Source organism: Mobula birostris, chromosome 4 (assembly GCF_030028105.1).
Source record: "Mobula birostris isolate sMobBir1 chromosome 4, sMobBir1.hap1, whole genome shotgun sequence".
Lineage (NCBI taxonomy): Eukaryota > Metazoa > Chordata > Chondrichthyes > Myliobatiformes > Myliobatidae > Mobula > Mobula birostris.
Genome location: NC_092373.1, coordinates 130655247 through 130678480, shown reverse-complemented (window position 1 = coordinate 130678480; position 23234 = coordinate 130655247). Strand labels below are relative to the sequence as shown.

At 38.6% G+C, this 23234-nt stretch overlaps 2 protein-coding genes across 4 annotated transcripts in view; one reads left to right on the top strand and one right to left on the bottom strand.

Moving 5' to 3' along the window:
* Nucleotides 1-393, top strand: part of prmt9 (protein arginine methyltransferase 9) — an 83862-nt gene extending 83469 nt beyond the window's left edge. Inside the window, exon 12 of one of the 2 annotated variants that reach the window (XR_011885757.1) lies at nt 91-179. Coding sequence is in view for 1 of the 2 variants with exons in the window: in XM_072256038.1 (XP_072112139.1) it covers nt 91-309 (219 nt within the window). In the remaining variant the exon portion in view is untranslated. Of the gene's footprint in view, nt 1-90 lie in introns of both variants that reach the window. The other variant, XM_072256038.1, reaches the window with a different exon arrangement.
* A 4156-nt stretch (nt 394-4549) lies between these two features.
* The window catches only part of tmem184c (transmembrane protein 184C), a 34467-nt gene continuing 15782 nt past the window's right edge, over nt 4550-23234 (bottom strand). For both annotated transcript variants that reach the window (XM_072256036.1, XM_072256037.1), the window contains exons 6-10: nt 16658-16751; nt 16248-16360; nt 15948-16047; nt 11126-11297; nt 4550-6589 (exon numbers count right to left, since the gene is read on the bottom strand). In XM_072256036.1, coding sequence (XP_072112137.1) covers nt 6336-6589; nt 11126-11297; nt 15948-16047; nt 16248-16360; nt 16658-16751 — 733 coding nt within the window. In that variant the 3' untranslated portion in view covers nt 4550-6335. The remainder of the gene's footprint in view (nt 6590-11125; nt 11298-15947; nt 16048-16247; nt 16361-16657; nt 16752-23234) is intronic.

Genomic DNA, 23234 nt, shown 5'->3' with positions numbered 1-23234 from the left:
GTAGGAATTTCCGATCTACAATTCAACCGTATGCTTTTGGACATAACTAAAACCATACTAATTTTAGTTTTACTCTCTTTTAACTCATAGGTTCAAGTGCACTCCGCTGGAAGTCTAACTGCTATTCCGTTTTGGTATGAAATTTACCTGGACGTGGACATCAGTCTGAACACATGGAGTGAATCTTCTCATTGGAAGCAGGCTGCGTTTGTTCTAGATAATCCAATACCAGTTAACAGGGGAGATGAACTTCTGTTAAAAATTCGTTATCACAAGAGTAGTATCTCAATAACTGTAAACCATGTGTAGCAGTAGTTTTTAAAACGCAAACAACAGGAATTCTGCAGATGCTGGAAATTTGAGCAACACACATCAAAGTTGCTTGTGAACGCAGCAGGCCAGGCAGCATCTCTAGGAAGAGGTACAGTCGACGTTTCAGGCCGAGACCCTTCGTCAGGACTAACTGAAGGAAGGGTTAGTAAGAGATTTGAAAGTGGGAGGGGGAGGGGGAGATCCAAAATGATAGGAGAAGACAGGAGGGGGTGGGATGGAGCCAAGAGCTGGACAGGTGATTGGCAAAGGGGATATGAGAGGATCATGGGACAGAAGGCCCGGGGAGAAAGACGGGGGGGGGGGGGGGTGGAATCCAGAGGATGGGCCTTATATTCCGTCTGGGTAGCCTCCAACCTGATGGCATGAACATTGATTTCTCTAACTTCCGCTAATGCTCCACCTCCCCCTCGTACCCCATCCATTATTTATTTTTATACACACATTCTTTCTCTCACTCTCCTTTTTCTCCCTCTCCTTTTTCTCCCTCTATCCCTCTGACTATACCCCTTGCCCATCCTCTGGGTTCCCCCCACCCCCTTGTCTTTCTCCCCGGGCCTCCTGTCCCATGATCCTCTCATATCCCCTTTGCCAATCACCTGTCCAGCTCTTGGCTCCATCCCTCCCCCTCCTGTCTTATCCTATCATTTTGGATCTCCCCCTCCCCCTCCCCCTCCCACTTTCAAATCTCTTACTAGCTCTTCCTTCAGTTAGTCCTGACGAAGGGTCTCGGCCTGAAACGTCGACTGCACCTCTTCCTAGAGATGCTGCCTGGCCTGCTGCGTTCACCAGCAACTTTGATGTGTGTAGCAGTAGTTTTTCAGGGTTAAAAATTGATATTAATAGAATTCGCCTGTTCACAGCTCAAAATTATAGCGAAGTTCCCCAAAGCAGTGAAGTAAAATAAATCTCTTCCATCCCAAAGTACAAAAACCATCAAATGGGATTATTAATTTCCCATTGGAAAGATATTCCCAATGTCCGACCATTGAACTGAACTGCCAAAGATATGAACAGATAATTGGATGATTGCATGATTTGTAGACCTGTATGCATTTGTCCTTATTTCTATGGCTTTCTGATTTAAATTGTTCATGAATTTGTCAGTTTTAATAATGTATATAAAGACAATGTACTTGGAAGAAGAGTGTTCTTTAATCATTTGTTGAAAATGAAATTTGGGTGGGGATGGGAAGAAGAGAAACTGAGAGAAAGAAGGGAGTGAATTATTGAAGTAGACTGAAATAGTCCAAAGGCCACTTCCTGCTGTTTTTACAGTGCCTATAAAAAGTATTCATCCTACTTGGACATTTTCTTGTTTCATTGTTTTACAATACTGAATGACAATGGATTTAATTTGGCTTTCTTTGACACTGATCAATAGAAAAAGACTTTGTGTCAAAGTGAAAACAGGTCTCAATAAAGTGATCTAAATTAATTACAAATGTAAAACACTAAATAATTGATTGCTTAAGTATTCACCCCTTCAAGTCAGTATTTAGCAGAAGCACCTCTGGAAGCAATTACAGCCTTGAGTCTGTGTGGATAGGTCTCTATCAGCTTTGCACATCTGGACACTGCAATTTTTCCCCCATCTTCTTTACAAAACTGCTCAAGCTCTGTCAGATTGTATGGGGATCATGAATGAATAGCCCCTTTTTAAATCCAGCCACAAATTCTCAATTGGATTGAGGCCTGCTGCAGTGAAGCATCTCCACAGCAAGATGCAGCCACCAACCTGCTTCATGGTAGGGATGGTGTATTTTTGATGATGTGCGGTATTTGGCTTATGTCAAACATGGCATTTAGTCTGATGGCCAAAAAGCTCAATTTTGGATTCATCAGACCATAGAACCACCTTCCATCTGACTTCAGACTCTCACATGCCTTCCGCCAAACTGGCTGAGATTTCATGAGTTTTTTTCAACACTGACTTTCTCTTTGCCACTCTCCCATAAAGCTGTGACTGGTGAAGTACCCGAGCAACAGTCATTGTATGTGCAGTCTCTCCCATCTCAGCTTGTATCTCCTCCAGAGTTGTCATAGGTCTCTTGGTGGCCTCTGTCACTGGTCCCTTCCGTGCACGGTCGGTCACTCAGTTATTGAGGACGGCCTGCTCTGAACAGATTTACAGCTGTGCCAATTCTTTCCATTTCTTGATTGGCTTAACCGTACTCCAAGAGATATTCAGTGACCTGGAAATTATCTTGTATCCATTTCCTGACCTTTACCTTTCAATAATCTTTCTGCAGAGTTACTTGGAGTGTTCTTTTGTCTTCATGGTGTAGTTTTTGCCAGGATACTGACCCACCAGCAGTTGGACCTTCCAGGTACAGGTGTATTTTTACTGTGATCAGTTTAAACTCCTTGACACAGGTCTCCAAAAAACAGATTTCTATTTAACTAATTATGTGACCTCTAAAACCAATCGGCTGCACCAGTGATTATTTGGTCTGTCATATTAAAGGGCGGGGGGGGGGGGAGTGAATACTTATGCAATCAATTATTTTTTGCCTTATATTTGTAGTTAATTTGGATAACTTTGCAGAGATCTGTTCTCACTGAGACACTAAAGTCTTTTTCTGTTGATCTGTGTCAAAAAAGCCAAATTAAATCCATTGTGATTCAATGTTGTAAAACAATGAAATATGAAAACATCCATGGGGAGTGGATACTTTTTATAGGCTTTGTATTAAATACAGCAAAATACATACATGTATTCACCATTTGTGGATTAGCATTTGGCTTCTGTCACCATTGGAAGTACTGTTCAGTGATAATTCCTATGGTTTACAATTAGCTATTGCATTGACATTATCAAAAAGATGTTTTCTTTCAGCAAGCGGATCTCAATCTGCCTTAAGCAAATAGAGATGAGAAATGGCAAAAAAATTATATCTAATAGTAATAGATCTTTCACATTATTATGCATGAAAAATGATCACCAAATGTTGTGGCTGCTAAATGTTATTTGAAACATTAGAGCTATTACTAAGCTATTTCCATATCAAGCGAGTAAGTCTGATTTATTATGTTAATACAGAATACCCAATAGTGTATTCCCAGGAAGGCATTTTGTTTAGACAAGTTTAAGAGCTTTTATTAAAGTAAAATTAAATCACATAACCAGTTATTATGCAAAGTGAAAATTACTCTTGCCAAGGAGGCTTCAAGCAGTGTCCTTTATAGATGAATAAGAGGAATTGTGTGCACTGAATATTAGTTTAATGGTTTTGGCCACCTTCAAGCTGAAAAACACATAAGTAATTCATTTAGCACTACAGAGCATTGGTTAGTGTGGTTTAAAAATCAGATTATGTGGCACTGTTTATGTACATTTTGATATAACCACAATGTTCAGCACACTAACTTTACTGTTTGGATCATGAAGACAACCAAACTGCTGCTGGGTCCTCTATGAATTTGATGTACATATATGCAAAAACAGCCATACATTTATGGTAGCTTCACATTGTCAGCAATGACATATGGTGCAAAAGTACTCATAAAAATAGAACCCAAGGCGGATGAAACCTACTTCAATGTAATTAAAACAGGACAAGCCTCACCAGGTCTAAGGTTGAAGAATCTTTTATCTCGATTTCTCTACTTTGGAACAGATTTGCTAAAACTGCTCCACAGGTTTAAACTGGCGTGGGATTAGCAGGCAGATCTCCTAACGCAAGGCCAGCTTGACTTTCAATGGCAGTCGAATAACCACCAGTAAGTAATATAATTGCGCAAATTTTGCCAAGATCTGCAGTAAAATATGTCTTGGTAAGAATCAGGTCATAATTTTCAAATTGGCTCACAAATAGTGGTAGTAATATTGATGAGAGTCTGGAAAGGAAGAAAGCCACATTTAAATTTCAGAAACAATGCCCAGGTAACCCCAGTGTTGCGGTGAGCTGTGTTCTTACAAAACAGTTTGTCTCATGAATTTCAGTAAATGTGCAGCAGGATTATCTGGGCATGTGTCAAGAAACTGTAGTTGCTTCCACCCACTTCCCCCCACAAATTCTGAGAGTGAATTCTGTAGCTCAGATCTTTGGGTTATGATTTTGAATTCTGTAAGGGTGAATTTTCATTAGCTGAACAACAGTAATGTGAGGGTTTCCTGTACTTACGTGATGCTCTTTAGAACAGTCACTGAGGCATCTATTGATAGCCATGAAAATGTCCAATTAATTAAATTTTTAACAATATTAAACACCAGTTAAAAGAAATCAAAGGTTTATTTTCCTTATTTATTTAGCTACAATATCAAAAGCTTTCACTTTTGATTTCATGTAAATAAGCATTATTACATCTGCTGGCATTAGTGTAGCTTTAACAGAAAATATTCTGATTCCTAATTTTAAAGGAACATCCTTCATTTAGCAGCATGTGCAATTATCAAATTAAGCCATGTATCAAATCTTTGATTACTGATCGAGTTGTTTTAAGGATTCTATATTGTTCCAATCTGATCACTTAAAATATAGCCCCAAGTAATTAAAAACAATGAATATAGTGATTAAGGTAGAAAACAATTTTACATAGTCTGTATATTTAATTGATTCTAACATCCAAACTGAAATGTTAAAATGTAGTTTAATAGCCAAAATTTGCAAGATAGCTCACTCATTTCTGAGCAAAATGCCCAACATTTGACAGATTAGCAGTCTGTGATTTATACAAGGCAATATTAATTTACCATTATAAACCTAACAGTTTACTAAATGACAATTCTATTTTAACAATTTACTAGTTATACTATTATACTAGTTATATACTTCTCTGATTCACACTCAATCTTTTGCAAGTTACAGCATTGAAGAAGAAATCCAAAGTACATTTTGAATGCATCCAAGTCTTGTAACAATTATGATGCCTGATGTATACACAGGTTGGTAATGTGGTTAGAATGTACTTGCAGTATTAAATTTGAATAGGCAATAGTTCAGAAGTAGTAGCCATAATTTTCTTTCATTTTCATGCAACATTGTCTCAAAAATAGGCCCCAAAAAGTTTTCAGATCAAGTTTTCAGCTGTAGAGATATTGGAACTGTATTTTTTTCAGGAAATTAAAATACAGGAGATAAAATTTACTGTATTTATCAAACCTTCTGCTACACATGTAATACCCAGGAATGCCCTGCTCATTCTGGCCTCACAAAATTGGTGGAAATATATATGGTTATTATTTTAGAATTAAACTCCTGGGTCTGTAATGTAACACACTGGAGCTATTGCACTTTGGACTACCTCTTCCTCCAGTGTGCAGAAATGAAGTGCTGTTGACACATTTAGGATATTCCAAAATGACTTACAGCCTATGGTTTGTGGAAGTTTAGTCAGTTATGTAGATAAAGAAAAACTACTATCAGTTTGTACACAAGATCCCTCAACCAGAACTTAAATAAATGATTGGGACAAATTGAGCAAAAGTAGTCTCCATTGCTCCTTTAAATGACTAATCTCAGTGAAAATATAAAATGAAGTGAAAACAATGAATCTGAATAAATAACCATTACATTCAAAGATGCCTTAATATTTAAATTTAAAGTCTGAAGTGGAAGCCTCCTGTGCCTGTCCTGTCCATACAAGTTAAGGTGCTCTGACTGAACACGACTTCTCAGCTCCCAGGTTGCAACCTTGTAGGGGAGTACAAATGCCCATCAAGTACTTTTTAAATTCAGACACAAGTTCCATATCCAATAATCTGGGAGATATTTGATGGATTTTATGATGCTCTGAATATTGTGTAATTTCTTCCATTAAAAACTATTATAGACATCTATACAGTAGTTAGTGATTTTCATACAACTTTTATGTCACAAAGTTCTATGATATCATATAGTTTGCTTGTTTTAATATACAGCATTAGATTTCTATTTTAACATTTTCATCGAGTTCATCTATAATGCTCGGTCTTGTTATCCATGGTACCATCAAGAGATATGGATTTAAAGCAAGTTTGAAGTCGAAATTTAACGAACAATTTAAGCACTTTGATCGGGGTTTTATGGTGTTTTGCTGTGCACAGAATTTAAGACATCTTCATTTTCTTTCTCATTTGGTAAATCATCAGTAGTATGGGGTGCAAGAGCTGCATGTGTCTGTCCAAATCCTTGATAGTACCCCTTTGGAGAAGGTGGGAGAGATGGAGAATCAGAATTCAGATCCTGACTCGCTGAAGAGAGAAGGCTGGTATGTTCATTGTGCTCCTCCTCCTCAGTAACATTTGTTTTCCTTGGTCGACCCAGCACAGTCCTTCCTGTAAAATTTAAACATTCAGAAACGATGCGATGATTGCTCCTCAGTAAGATCCACAAATTATCTTGAGTTTGTTACATTAACTATATTTAGATAAAAATTCTGTGAATTATTAGTATATTTACCCTGCAGCCACCATCCAGATACAAGAGATTTAAGTCACAATCAGCTTAATTGTGCCTACATTTATGTTACCATAAGCAAATCCTGTAAAATTAAATATTTCCTAAATGCTATTCAATAAGAGAGATTGCTAAGAGACCAGTTGGAAGCATACATGTGTTAACTATTAAGTAGGTCTGAAGGGTGTCCAGACTGACACACTTGCAGATGAAATAAAGTTCATTGGTACAGCTGCAACAGCAATTCAAGATCCATCATTAGAATATACTATAAAATCTTTAAGTCATCGGCTTTATGCACAGCTGTTTGATGCAATCAATTACCATTTACAAATTATTAATCCTCTTTTACTGAGGAAGGAATTAGCCCGTAAAGTGAAAAACAGCTGGCATAAATGATAACTTCTCAAATTTTAGGGTTTCAATGATCATTCTCTGACTTCCACACAATTTTCCTTATCAGATTTACGATAAAATTGAGTTAACCAGAGGAATCCAGCAGCCGTCAGTATCCTACTACTGGTTTAAACCTGCAGCTTTTGAAACAAAAGTATAAAGGAAAGAGTAATATATTCAATATACAGGTTGAACACTCCAAATTCCAAAAACCTCCAAAAAATGCAATTTTTTTGAATTCTGACATGACATCACAAATGGAAAATTAAACAAGGCACTGGGAAGGTTCCCAGGGAATGTGCAGGTTTCTGCGAACCACAGACAGGTCAGAGAAGTGACTTCACATGTGTTAAGAACCGAATTTAATGAAAAATAGAAAAACACTGCATAAAGTGAAAAATGAAATCTCGATTGTGTATTGAAAGAGTGGATTTGTCAGCATCAAGGTGAACATATGCCACTTAATGGTATGCTGTTTCATGAAACATGCAAAGATATATCACAATGAACTGAAAATTGAAGGCCACTGAGTTAATTGAAGGCACTCTGATTGCAGAAATTTAAGAAAAGGCACAACATTACATTTAAAGATTGATGGTAAAGTGTTTGCTGATCAGAAAGCAGCAGAAAATTTCACTAAGTTTGCCAATATGGTCACTGATGAAAATCTAACACACTGAACAGCTGAACGTATACATGATGAACAAATGTTTATGTGCTATTGGTAAAGACTGTTTACCAATAGCACATAAATTCAGAATCCACTGACTGTCCAACTGGTTTGCTGAGGTAGTGATAGCTTACTATTCTGATGGTTCAATGTACACATTGTTTCATGAACAAAATTATTAAAAATATATAAACCTACCTTCATGGCATTTGTCCAAGTTGTATATGTAATGTCAATTAATTTTGTGTTTTGACCTGGGTCTCATCCCCAGGGTATCTCATTGTATAGAAGCAAATATTCCAAAATGCAAAAAAAATTCCAGCCTGAAGCATTTCTAATAAGTGCTCAACCTGTATAACTAATTTTGGAGAAAGAAGGACATCTTGTGACAGTAAGGGGAACTGCAGGAATGCAGTATTCTGTCTTAGGTTTCATGAACAGGAAAGCAGGATAATAGTCCTTAAGACAGGAAATTAATTACTTCTGAAGACAAACATTCAGAAGTATATTTTTTTGCCCATGTACCTCAGACTGAATGGAAATCTTAAGTGCCTCAGAGTATGTGTATCCGAGTCTGATGAGATGTCAAAAGCATTAACCAACTTCCAAACATTTCAGAAAATGGGAAATGTGCTAAAGTCCAAGATACTTGGAAATAATCCAGGAAATGATAGTATTAGTCAGTTATGTTGTTTTGGCTGCAAGTCAACTTCAAGAATTCAAATAGGGTAAAATTGATGTATTAAAGCAATTGGCCAAATCAGCAAGTCAGTATGGATTACCTCTTTACACTAGGACATATCAACCAAGCAGAAACAGTCCTGACCCAATACTTTAAATGCAGACTTTGAGGTCTTACTGTATAAGAGTCAGGGATATAAATCAATGATCTGTACTTCCCAAGCCCAAAAGCAAAGACCAAATACAGTTCTCGCACTATTGTCCAGATTGAGGTTAGCTGGGTCAAGACCCAGATTGAAATCAGAAACATCGCATTTTGGCAGGACTCTTGGTCACGAACTCCTGGGAACTTTTAAAAACAGTAAATCCTCTTAATTTTATAACTATTTGACAGCACCAGTCATTGCTGAATCACAGGCTGTAGACTTGGGAAGAAAAGTAAACACTCTCCACAAATGGTAATAGGCCAATTTGAAAGACCAAGATGCCCAGCTTACGAAGTAGCTAATAATAAGGCCCACCAAATGTTCAAATACATAACAAAATATCAAAATACTAGTCAAAGGAAATCTTTAAACCAATACAATAAGAGAAAAACGTATCCCAAGTAGAAAAGTAGCCTGATACAGGTTGAGCACCCCTTATAACAAGATGCTTGGGCCTAAAGGTGCTCCATATTTTTTCGGACTTGATAACATGGGGATGGAACCTAAGTCTAAACATGAAATCCATTTACATTACATGTACAGCTCATACAGATATGAAGGCAGTTTTATATAAAAATTGTTAATACTTCTGTGCATGAAATAATGTGTACATTGAACTATCAGAAAAGTAAGCTCAGCTGCTCAGGTGGACAGTCTGTGGCTGTTTGGCATCACCAACATTCCCAACTCTGAATTTATGTGCTACTAGTAAGCAGTCTATCTCACACTTGTTAATCACACATGTATTGTTGCAGCCTTTCAGTGTGTTAGGTTTTCATCACCAACGATCTTGGCAAACCCAATAAATCTCTCTGCTGTTTTGTGATCGGATGATACTTTATCCCCATAAATCTTTAAAAATTTAATGCTGTGCCTTTTCTTAAATTTCTCAACCAGCCTGCTGAATATTCAGAATTACCTTCAGTTTCAATTTGTTGCAACAGATCTTTGCTTGTTTCACGATCAGCATACCGTTAAGCTGCACATGTTCACTCCAACACTGACAAATCTGCTATTTTCATACATGACTCAGATCTGTTTTGCTTTATGCAGTGTTTTTCTGTTGTTCTGTTTTTCATTAACTTCTGTTCATGACATATGAGGTCACTTCACCTTAACAGTAAGGCCAGTCAGTCCCTGTGGGCAGCAATATCTCTCATCCCAGTATGTTGAGCACTGGTGCTCCCATAAGAACATAAGAAATAGGAGCAGGAGTAGGCCATCCGGCCCATGGAGTTTGCCCTGCCATTCAATAAGATCATAGGTGATCTATCCGTAAACTCAGCTCCATCTACCTGCCTTTTCTCCATAACCCTCAATTCCCTTACTATGTTAAAATCTGTTTCTTATTTAGTGAAGAAGCTTCAACTGCTTCCCTGGGCAGACTCACCTCTCTCTGGGAAAAACAGCTTCTCCTCATCTCTGTCCTAAATCTTCTCCTCTGAATCTTGAGGCAATGTGCCCTAGTTCTAGTCTCACCTACCAATGGAAACAACTTTCCTACTTCTATCATATCTATCCCTTTCAAAATTTTGTATGTTTCTATATGGGAGTAGTCGAGCATCGGACCTGAAGCCCCTACAAAGTACTGTGAGATCAGCTGAGAGGATCATAGGGACCTCCCTACCATCCATTGGGGATATTTATCAGGAGCGCTGTGTATGCAGGGCCCTTAGTATTATTAAGGATCCAACCCATCTATCTAGCATCCTCTTTGACTTTCTACCATCAGGCAGGAGACTCCGATGCATAAAAACAAGAATGGTCAGGATGGGAAACAGATTCTTCCCACAGGCCATTAGGTTTCTGAACTCCTGGCCACATCGAATTCAAAGTGTCACTGGTTAATCTGTTCCATACCTTACAATATTTAATATTAATTCACTTTGGTTTGTTATTTATGTGAGATTCCTCTGTAGATCTTATCCTTACCTTCATAACTTATTGTGTGTTATGTGTGTAATGTGCTTTACACCATGGTTCAAAGAAATGGTGTCTCGTTTTTATATATGTAATATACACGTATTTTGGATAAGGGGGTGCTTAATCTGTAGTTACTTCTGAGGAATGTTTGGGATACATGAAGTCCTGTCTAAAACTAGATCATTGGCTAGGTGAGTTCAGGTTAACAAGAAGACATTTTAAATGCTAGTTTCTTACAAGAATAATTTCTACTGACTAATTAGGTAGACCTGTATTTTCTTCTTAAGTTTCCATATAAAATGATGCACTTCTAGTCTTGCAAAATACAACATATATATGATCTTAATGGGGGATCTCTTCTGATATGATTGCTATTAAACAAAATAACACAACATTGTCACTGGCTTCACTTGAAACTAAGTCAAGATGATACTTTGGAACTGACACCTTTGCACTACAAACAGGTTGAAAACTTTTAACCCGAGATTAAAAGTTTCAGTGTCAACATGCAAATGATCCCACTAACACAGCTTCCTTACCAACATTCCGCACTTGTTCCGATATGTCTGCTCTGATGTCAGAGATATCCCACATCGCAAGAAATGAATCCAAGCAGGAGCCTTCCTCAGCTTCCTGCACATAGGGCTTATAGGAAAAGCTATAATGATGACCAATCGCGGCAAAGAACATTTCTATACAAATGACAAAATCCTGAGGAGGAAAATAGAAAAAAAAAAGTTGATCAAATTACTTTTTTTCAGGTTTTACCTTTCTTCCTACTAGCTAATTTCCTCAATTAATCTATTTAATCACATTTAATTAAAGGTTAAGAGGAATGGCTGAAGATGGATGTTGTGTAGATCGTTAGTATTAGTGTATAAGATGCAAATCAAACACCCAAAATGTTGCTCATTCTGATGGCCACCTTTGTGCATGGGTACATCAAACTTTGGAGGTCTCAGAATGCAAACGCCAAGTTTCACCTTTTGGCGAGATTCTATCTTGCTGGCATTGCAAAGATGTGTTTGGTCACATTGCTGAACAATGTTCCATTCTGCATACATAGAAAGCTGTGCTGTATAGGCTTTTCAAACACAGACAAACATCAACTGCTGCTGGAAGATTATCAATCTTTTGATCTTGACTTGGTCTTTAGTGAAAGAGGTATCGTCACCCAAGTGTTGCAGAATAGCAAATTCTAAAGTCTGGTACCACGTGCTGAGGAGTATTGAATCTTGATGCAGCCACCGCACTCTATGGGATCATTGAACACTGATCGGCTGAACCTGTGTCAGAACTACTCGGACAATCTGGTCATGGAAATTATACATAAAGTGTTACCGTAGTGATAATAAAAATCTTACAACTCAATGGAACATTGTCTGATAATGCAAATGGTCATATATGAAAATATCCAAAAGAATCAACAAATCTTTGTAGTTTTAAAAACCTTTGCTTCTCAAACACATTTTACAAGTCCTTAACTTACCTTAATTTTGAGAGCCTTTCCCAAGTTCCTTGTGTGATGTGCAATGAAAGATCAGCAGGTTACAGAATTCACTGATAACGAAGTCATATTTGAAGTTCCTGGGACCCACTGGATTTGTCCTCACTTTTTACTACCCAACCCATCTCTCAGCAACCAAGTTCGAAAATTTCATATATGCAAACATGTTAAAATCCTACCAACTACAGTTCCTAATCATTCTGGACCTTATCTAGCAGTTTAGCTGCCATTCCTATCTGGAATTTCAAATCATTTACTAATATTTCATTTTTATAAGCAGTTCTTTCTCCAAACTATGGCAGCATCACTGAGTTCATATTTAGATTACATAGCTTTACTTGTCACATGTACAAAATTTCAAAACATACAGTGAAATGTGTCATTTGTAGCAAGTCAAATCAGCATGACTTATGCTGGGTAGGCTCTATGTGTTGCCATGCTTCAGGCACTCACATAGCATATCCACAACTCAATGGCCCTAACTAACTCATGCATTTTTGTAATGTGGGAGGAAACCAGAGCACCCAGAGGAAACCCATGTGGGCACAGGGAAAATGTACAAACTCCTTACAGTCAACAGTGGAGAATGAACCCCAATGAACTACCACCCGCCTGCCCTTTTGTTTCTTTGTTAACTCAACAATCTCTCTATTCTCATTTTTATTACTTCCCAGCTACATTCACATTGATGACTTCAAAATTTTAAATGATTCAAATAAATGCCTAATAATATTCGTCCCATTGATCTTCTATTTTTGCATGAATGCCTACCACTCAGTTCTTTGTGAAACCAGAGATGCACGATCTATGGTTCAGCTACTGAAGGACCAATATTTCTATAATGCACTAGGGCTAGGCTGAGGTCCTTTCTTCCATGATCTCCCATCATTGTGGAGATTACAGAAGAGGTAAGAGGGAGGATGACAAAAGGGGAGGTAATAAGTGAGAGTAGACTGTAAGGGAGGTATGTTCAATGTTGGTGGAGAGGAGAGAAAATTGTGAAAAAGGTGTTAGGTATTTCATTAAGGGACAGGTTGAAGGAAAAATATTTCGGTGGATTGGATAGATTGATCAGAAATATGTGGTTTACGATGGTGCCCAGTGACGACTTATTGGTGGCAAAGAAACAACAGAAAGAAAACTAAGTACCTTATTAATAAACTTTATTAATAAATAATTAGCACTAGCAATGGAGAGACGTGCAGTGGCACAGGTGAAAGAGCAGATGAGCAATGGTTGGAACTTAAAATTAATGTACATTTTGGTGTTTATTTATTCTATTGTGCTCTCTATATTTAAAATTGCACACCTAGAACGTTGGTCACCATTTTGCACTTAATAGTTATTTTGTGTGTGAAGATGGTATCGCATCATTTGCATATTAACATTACATAACTCACCAGTGGTGAACACTTTAATATTTGCAAAGTTTTTTTTTTAAACTTGTTGCTTAAAAGGTTTTGTTGTTACATTGAAAGTAGGAAATATACTTGAAGGCTGGCTCTCAAAATAGTAATATTAAACACAAACTGATCAGAAAAATACACCTGTTAAGCAAAAAGCAGTATAATGGAAAAATACTTCTAAGTAACTGCATTCTTCCATCTGGCAGCATAGATTTAAGTAACTTGCATGCAAAAACAAGCTTGTGATTTACTATATTCTTACAGGGAGGAGACTGACCAGCCGCCTGACATTTCTCACTATTTACTGCAACTCTTAGTTAAAGGCTACCAGCGAAACAATAACAATAAAGCAAAACAGAAATAATAAAGAGTTACCAGCACAGTTCATGTTTGTGGTCTTTCTGTAATGTATCCTCAGTGAGATGAAGGGTTCATTGTACAACCTACCATTTGAGTTCTTCCATAAAAGGATAAGAACCCAATTCCTTCAATAACTAGGGACAAGCTGCACTCTCACTCCCAAAACTATATGAACGTTGAAGACAGAAGTATGAATGCAAGAAACAGGAGTAGGCCATTCAGTTCTAAAGGCCACACCGCCATCAGTAAGATCATGGCTAATCAATATCACACCTCAGAGCCACCTTCCTGTGCTAATCCCATTTGTCTTCAAAAATGTATCAATTTCTGCCTTGAACATATTCTTGGGTAGAGAATTACAAACATTCACCAATTTCTGAGTGAAGTTGCTTTCAATTTCGATCTTTAGTGGATGACCATTTATTCTGAGATTGTGTTCCCCGGCCTGGGGAAAGCATCCTGCATCCGCACTGCAAGAGCCTGCAAGAATATTAAACATTCCAATGACATCTCTTATCATGCTTCCAAACTTCACGAATGGGATGATGTGTTCGTTGTACATGGAAAATTAAGCAACCTCTCTCTGCACCCTCCTCACATCCCATTTTATCACCCAGCTTAATGTCATCAGCAACTTTGGACTCAAAGCAATTGTGAACTGGTGGGACCCCAGCACTGGTCACAGATGCCAAGCCTGAAAGTGACTCATTTGTTCAGATTGTTTTCTGACAGCCAATACGCAGTTCAGGCCAGAACATTCCTCCCAATCTCAAGTGATCCAATAAATAGCCTTGTGGCATATTCCCTCATGACAGGTGAACCCAACTGGAGCTGGCAATCTGCTCTCCCCTCATTTCTTAAAAAAATGCAGTTACTTTGACTACCTTCCAGTTCTATCAAAATTTTATATGTAGATATCCAAATTGAGTGTGGTTGTGACCATCTAATCCCATTAACTTAATTTATTGTTAGTTTATTTTAATTTATTCACTTTAAACTAGTTGGCCTCCACTCTTTCCTGCAGGTAATACAGACACACAGTACTTATTTTATTACTCAGTTACTTCCTCATTCCCCTATTTATCCTGTTTCAGTTATTAAGCTAAATATTTATTTTTAAGACAAAACAGGTCTACAGAAGATATTCCAGACTATATATGTGCTTTTCTGCAGATTTCTCTCATTTTCTAATACTCCTTTCCTGATCAAAGTGTCTGGATTCCCAATTCTTAGGCTTACTGCTCTTTAGGCAACAAAAAAATCTGTTATTTATAACCTTGTTTGCCATGAGTAGAACACTCTTCCTTTGGCTTTTACGCTTGAAAAAGGGATATGTATTTGTAGAAAATTACGCTAGAGACACTTCTTCACCGTCAAACCTTTTAATGCAGCAATCTACTATTCAGAACCACTTTTAAAAAAATACTTTTTACTGTTATGAGGTTTGTGCTTTTTAAAAAAACTAATGTATTTTTCACAGCATGTGATGGTTCATCAGCACTTACTGGCAAGCAGCGGTATTAACAGTTAAATTAACTGCTGTATCACCTTTCTCAGTTTTCATTGGCTAAGTATTAGCACATTACCCACATGATATGATAGCTTTAATTAGCCTATTAACTAATTTATTCTGTATCTAAGGGATTTTCTTAATCTTATCTATAAAAGTGATGCACTTTTCAGAGACGCCATCTTTATTCTTTTTGTGGTTGCACCTATTCACCCCTTGGCATCATTTCTCAGCTCTTTATTTAGTTTGCTTAGTACCATGTTTGTTTGTACTTTAAAATAAACTGAAATCTTAGAATTAAGTTGGCTTGTCATTCCTGACTCCTGGAAGAACCGCAAGGATCAGAACACTCATTATCAGAGATCCAACACTACCAAAGACAACCTTCAAAATTGTTCACGTTTCCAAACTAGATGATTCCATCTTTATATAAAATTCTACCATATTATGATTATTCTTCTCAACAATGGTAGCTTTAAAATAACCTGTTCCTAATTAGCCATCCTTGCAAACTAAAATAGATTCCATAAAAGATGCTGCTTTTGAGGTTGCTGTACAAATACAACTGCTAAAATTACCTGTAGACCAGTAGCCACAGCTTCTACACTCTCCCAGTCCCAAGTGTGTTTCTCAGATATGACCCCAACTTTCACAAGTAATGCAATAAAGGCAGCTTGCCTAAAACAATTGAAAAAGAAATTTTAATAATCATGATAAAATGATCAAAAAAGCAATTCAACAATTCGGGTTTTGATTTTTTTCATTAATGTAGTCAACTAATTTATATTATTAAATTCAGCTTTAAGAAAACTATTGTTTTTTTTAACCCAAGGAATAAAAAGCCTTAGGAGAATAAAACATTTTTTAAAACAACTTACCAGAAAGATACAAAAACAACTAGCTTCACACAGAGAAATTTGCCCACTGGCTGGATGGGATTCAATTCATTTCGCAGCACTTTATAAAATAGCACAAGGCAATACATGGCAAACTTGAAAAACAAAGAACAACATAATCACCATTACAAGAATAAATAGCAGCACGTATGCATCTTTAATATAAAAAAATAACCAAATATGCTTATGATTTTGAATGAATCAGAAATTATGTTTGCATAGCTGTTTCTTTTCAAAATTTAGTCAAACCTTAAAACTTCATTTTACAGTGAAATTCTTGAATTTAAGACCAAAACAAAAGATAAATGGTCTTCAAAAAATTTAATCAAGTGCAACAAACCAGGAAAATAAAAATTACATTTTCATAAGCATATACATATGTCAAGACTTACTAGCTGTGAAAGATTGTTAATTATAACCAAGTATGTCCAAGCATTCTTGAAACTAAAGTTCCCTTCATCATAAACTCCAATGAGTTCGCAGATTCTATAGATGAAAAGAAATTTCAATTATTGACCTTGCATAAAGCACACTACTTAATAGCATGCTTGCCTGCCTCCAAGGCTGGCATGCCAAAAATCTAAAATAAAGCTAAATATCAAGAATATCACACCATTCTCTGGTAGCGTCCCTAAATAATTAATAGAATCACACTGCTTTTGTTATAACTGAATAGCCCCAAATGTCAGTGTGATAATTATTTAAACAAAATGAATACCATACCAGCTCATGCCAACTTTTGCCAGTGATTTGGATCAGGACCATCAACCTTCATTTAAAATCTAAGTAAACACACTCTTGTGCTCACATACTGTGAAACCTCCCCACATGACCCTCCAAAGTTTGGCGTCATCCACAAATTTTGATGCTGCTGATTCCAAATATAAAACCACGTAACTTGGGCTCATCCTAACCTCTACTTGATGTGTCCACATAAGACCATAAGACAAAGGAGCAGAAGTAGGCCATTCGGCCCATCGAGTGCACCAAATACCAACTACACGTCAGTCATGCTCACAGGAAGGTTGTACACCTCCCCTCCCAGCTTATTCTGCCTTCTGCCCCCTTTCTTTCCAGTACTGGTGAAAGGTCTCAGCCCCAAATAGTGACTGTTTATTACCCTTCACAAATGCAGCCTGATCTGCTGAGTTCCTCCAGCATTATGTGTTGTTCATTAACCTATTTGGTACAGCAAAATCTTAAGCACTAAAAATGTTCAAAGTATGCATGTTACCATATACCATCTTCAGATTCATTTTCTTGCAGGCATTTACAGGAAAAAATAAAATAGAATTTTATGAAAACTTATACATAAACTGATAAAGACTGACAAACAACCGATGTGCAAAAGACAAACTGTGCAAATAATGAGCATTGTTGTCTCCATACTAGACCATGATACAGCCAGTTAGGATACTCTCCATTGTGTATGAATAGAAGTTTGTCAGACTTTTTGTTGACATGCTGAATTGGCACAAACTTCTAAAAAGTAGTGGCACTGTTGTGCCTATTTTTTGTAATGGCACTTATGTGCTGGTCCCAGGGCAGATCCTCTGACAGGATAATGCCAAGGAATTTAAAGCTACTGACCACCTCCATCTCTGTTCCCTCATGAAGACTGGCTCATGGACTTCTAGCTTCTTCCTCCTATAGTCGATAATCAAATCTTTGGTTTTGCTGATATTGAGTGGAAGACTGTTGTGGAACTATTGAACCAGGTTATTAATCTCCGTCCTATATGCCATTTCATCATCAACTTTGATTTGGTCAACAATGGTGGTGTTGTCAGCAAGCTTAAATACAACATAGGAGTTGTACTCAGCCACACAATTTTAAGTATAGAGCAGGGGTATAAGCCCAAAGCCCTATGGTGCACGTGCTGATGGTGAGAGTGGAGATGTTGCCAATCTGTTATAACTGGGATCTGTCAGTAAAGAAATAAAGGATCCGGTTACAGAGGGAGTTAACAAAGCCCAAGTGTTGGAGCTTAGTCATAATCTTTGAGAGGATGATAGTATTGAATGCTGAGCTGTGGTCAATGAAGTGCATCTTGATGTATGCATCCTCATTCTCCAGGTGTTCCGGAGCTGAACGAAGGGCCAATGAAATGGCATCTGCTGTGACAATAGGTAAATTGGAGCAGATCCAGGTCTCACCTCAGGCAGGAGTTGATACGCTTCATAGCCAAACTCTCGACACTTCATCACAGTATATGTAAGTGCTACTGTATGATAGTCATAGAAGCAGGTTGCCACATTCTTCTTGGGCACTGGTATTGATGCCTGCTTAAAGCAGGTGGGTACCTCACACTGCTGAAGTGAGAGGCTAAAGATATCCGTAAATACTCTAGCCAATTGATCAGCATGGATCTTCAATACTCAGGCAGATACGCTGTCTGGGCTAGATGCTTCCTGTGGATTCACAATCCTGAAGGATGCCTCCATGTTCTGAGATATATCTGGAAGTTTTACGACCTGCCCAGAAAATGTCATTGTGTATCCCCAGTGCCATCTTGTACTGTTGACCAAAGTGAGCACAAGTGACATTGAGGTAGCCTTCTCATTTATGTTGCTTTGTAGTTATAGCATTCAGGCCTTGCCACAGTTGTTGAGCATCCCTCCGTGATTAAGATTTAGTCTGGAATTGCACTTTGCATGTGAGATGACCTTCCAAAGGTAATACCTGGTCCTCCTCTACTTTTCCAGGATCGCCAGTCCTAAATACCACTGTTCTAGCTATCAGCAGATTGTGAATTTCTTGGTTCACCTAGGATTTTGGGTTGGGAAAGACAATGATTTTGAGAGGACATACTCGTCAATGTGTGCCTTCATAAAGACCGTGACAATGTGCCATATTTGTCCAGGTCCACTAATGAGCCCTTGAAAATGGTCCAGTCCATCAACTCAAAGCAGCTCTGCAGCCACAGCTCTACCTCCTGTGTTGTCCTTACCTCTGGTGCACTGATCTTTAGTCTCTGGCTATACATGGATAGGTGGTCAGATTTCCTGAAATGCAGTTGAGGGATGGAATGGTAGGTATTCTTGATGGTAGTGTAGCAGTGGTCAAGTGAATTGGGTCCGCAGTTGATGTACTGGTGGTAGCTGGGCTGAGTTTTCAAGCTAGCCTGACTGAAATCCCCAGCAAGGACGTGAAAAGCACCAGGATAAACTTTTTCTTATTCGTTAATCATGGCACTCAATACATTAAGTGCTAGCTTGATAACTGCCTTTGACTGTATGTAAACCATAGTTGCGATCACAGGAGAGAACACTCTCAATAAGTAGAATGGTCAGCACTTAATCATTAGAAGTTCCACGTTGAGAGAACAAGAATGCAAGATGACCAAAACTTCCAATCACCACGATGAGCTTATCATGAAGCAGAGGCTACCATCTCTACCCTTTCCTGATGCTGCCATCCTGTCCATCAATGTATTGAGAACCCCTTGGGCTTGAGTGCAGTGACTGGGGTGGGCAGCCAAATTCTTAGGGCGTTCCATTGCGTATTTCAGCTGATGAAATGAAAGGCTTAAAAAGGGTCACATGTGGTGGCAAGTGGTGATCCCAGCATTATTGCCATGCTGGAAAGACCATGTTCACTAAGTCTCTGGATGGATGGAATCCGCAATACAATTTGGGGTGCTTGGAAGTGAGCCATGTCTCAGTGAAACCAAGAATGCAGCAATCCCTCATTTCCCACTGATGCAGCAATATTGTCACAGAAAAGTACAGCACAGAAACAGATCCCTCAGATTTGCCTCAGGAAAACAAGCACTTCCTCCTATACAGGATTCATGAAGTTGGTGTTGTTTTGCCTCACTTTTATAGACTCTGTCCATCTCCTGAGTAAATACAGGTGCTAAAAATTTACTTAAGATCTCCCCTATATGTTTTGGCTCCACACATGGATTACCATTCTGATCTTCCAGAGGACCAATTTTGTCCCTTGCAATCCTTTTGCTCTTAAAGTATCTCTAGACTCCCTTAGAATTTCCCTTTACCTCGTCTGCTAGGGCAACTTCATGCCTTCTTTTAGCCCTTTTAATTTCTTTCCTAAGTGTTTTTTTGGCATTTCTTATACTCCATAAATACCGTGCTTTTTCCTACCTGCTTATACCTGCTACACATCAAAGGCTTCCTACACTTGTTACCTTTTCCTTTTATTCCGACAGGCACATACAAGCCATGTACTCTCAAAATTTCTCTTTTGAGGGCTTCCCATTTACCAAGTATGCCTTTGCCAGAAAACAGGCCTGTCCCAATCCACACTTACCAGATCATTTACCATCAAAATTAGCCTTTCTCCAATTTAGAATCTCAATCTGTGGACTAAACCTACCCTTTTGCATATTACTTTGAAACTAATTGCATTGTGGTCACTGGATGCAAGGTGTTCACCTACACAAAGTTCTGTCATCTGCCCTGTCTCATTCCCTTATAGCAGATCAAGTATTGTACACTCTCTCGTTGGGACTTCTACATACTGATTAAGGAAATTTTCCTGAACACATTTGACAAACTCTATCCCATCTAGTCCCTTTTCATTCAATATACGGAAAGTTAAAATCACCTCCTGTCAACAACCTTATGTTTCTTGTAACAGTTTGTGATCTCTCTACAAATTTGTTCCTCTAAATCCCTCAGACTCTTGGGATATTAGTCACCCTCCAGTTCAGGTGAAAACCCTCTGTACAGGTCCCACCTTCCCTGGAAGAGAGCCCAATAGTCCAGAAATCTTATGACCTCCCTCCCACATCAACTCCTTAGCCACATATTAAACTGAGTAATCTTCCTAGTTCTGGCCTCGCTCACACATGGCACGAGTAGAAACCCTGAGATCACAACCCTGGAAGCCCTGACCCTTAACTTAGCACCCAACTCCCTGAACTCCCTTGGCAGAAACTCATCACTCTTTCTACCCATGTCATTGATACCTACATAGACCATGACCTCTGGCTGCTCGCCCTCCCACTTTAATACTGAGGATTCGATCCAAGATATCCCAGATTGTGGCACCTAGGAGGCAACATACAACCCAGGAATCTCGTTCTCGCCCACAGAATTTCCTTTCTGTTCCCCTAACTAACGAACCCCCTATTGCCATAGCTCGTCTGTTCTCCCCCTTCCCTTCTGAGTCACCAAGCCAGAGATCTGACCGTTATGACTCTCCACCACTAGGTCACCTCCCCCACCCCCCCCCGACAGCATCCAAAGTAATCTACCTGTTTAGAGGAAGGCCACAGGAGTACTCTACACAGGCCCTTTAACCCCAGTCCCCTTCTTGACGATCAACTAGTCTCCTGGGTCCTGCACCTTGGGTGTTACTAGTTCTCTACATGTCCCATCTATCACACTCAGCCTCCCGAATGATCTGGAGTCATCCAGTTCCAGCTCCAACTCCTTAAAGCGGATTGTTAGAAAGGCAGCTGGATGCACTTCTCGCAGGTGTAGTTGTCAGGGACACAGGAAGTCTTCCTGTCTTTTTGCATCCTACCTGACATCTCTATTGTTCTAACTGAAATATAAAGGGTATGGGGGAAGACTCTACCTACAGCTTTTTTTGCCTTCTCTGGCTGAAGCCTCGAAGAGCTAAAGCCTCTAAATCTCCACTTTCTGTCTACTTTGACACTGGATGCTCTGCTCGCCCCTTCCTTACTTTAATTTGTTCTTGCTAATCAACCTCGAATGCTGATTGGCCACTGCTCAAAGTTCCAAAAAAAACCTGTCTTGAGTCACTGCATTTAATACTTGATCAATGAACCTGGGTGAACTATGTCCTTCCAAGCTTCTGACCTCTAGATTGGCTGCTGCTCGAAGCTCGAACTTGTCCTTAGATACTCCCATCTTGCTTTCCAGAGACTGGACACTGGTCAGGAGGATGCTTGGGGACAGTGGTCATATTCTCCTTTACTTCAGTCTGACCTGAGGCACCTCCCGCCCCAGCGACCACATTTCCTGGAGTAATGGCAGCCACCTCATCAGTTCCACGTGCTGTCCCAGCGTTCCTGAGGGCCAAGTATGCCAAATTCTTCAGATTTATCAGGGGATCTTAAGATCACTAGTGCATTTACGATTCAAAGGTCTGTTTCTTAAAGAGAATTTACATGCTGTAAATTGCAGCGATAACAGCTCACAAGATGTATATCCAGTAGTTTTTTCTGTGAGCCAAAATGTTGCCATCTAACATCAACTCCATTTTGAATAAGAATTTTGAAGTCATATACTTCCATGGATGGCTTTGCGTCTCTAATATTAACCAAGAAGTTTCAGATGAGAGCAATGTTTTCGCCATTACTGTTAGGAGACAGCCCTCATGCATACTATAGCTATTCCATTTCACAATTTTTTTTTTTAAAAAGCTACACAATATGACAGAACATGTCCTCACGACTTTGTCTCGTGTAAATGTTACCAGGCCTATCAGACAGTTCCAGCTGCCACAAGTACATGGATGAGGATAGAATCCTTGAGTTCACTCTCCAAGTGGCTTGCTAAGCCATTTCAGTGGATGCTTAAAAGTCGACCATGTGGGATGGGTCCAAAGTCACATTTACAGTGGTGCTAGAAAGTTTGTGAACCTTTAGAATTTTCTCTATTTCTGTATAAATATGCGATCAGATCTTCACGCAAGTCCTAAAACTAGATAAAGAGAACCCAATTAAATAAATAACACAAAAACATTATATTTGCTCATTTATTTATTGAGAAAAATGATCCAATATTACGATTTTGATGGAAAAAGTATGCGAACTTTTGCTTTCAGTAACTCGTGTAACCCGCTAGTACAGCAATAACTTCAACCAAACGTTTCCAGTAACTGTTGATTAATCAACACAGTGGCTTGGAGGAATTTTAGACCATTCCTCCATACAAAACTGCTTCAGCTCATCAATATTTTTGGGATACCTTGCATGAACAGCTCTCTTCAGATCATGCTACAGCATCTCAATTGGGTTAAGATCTGGACTCT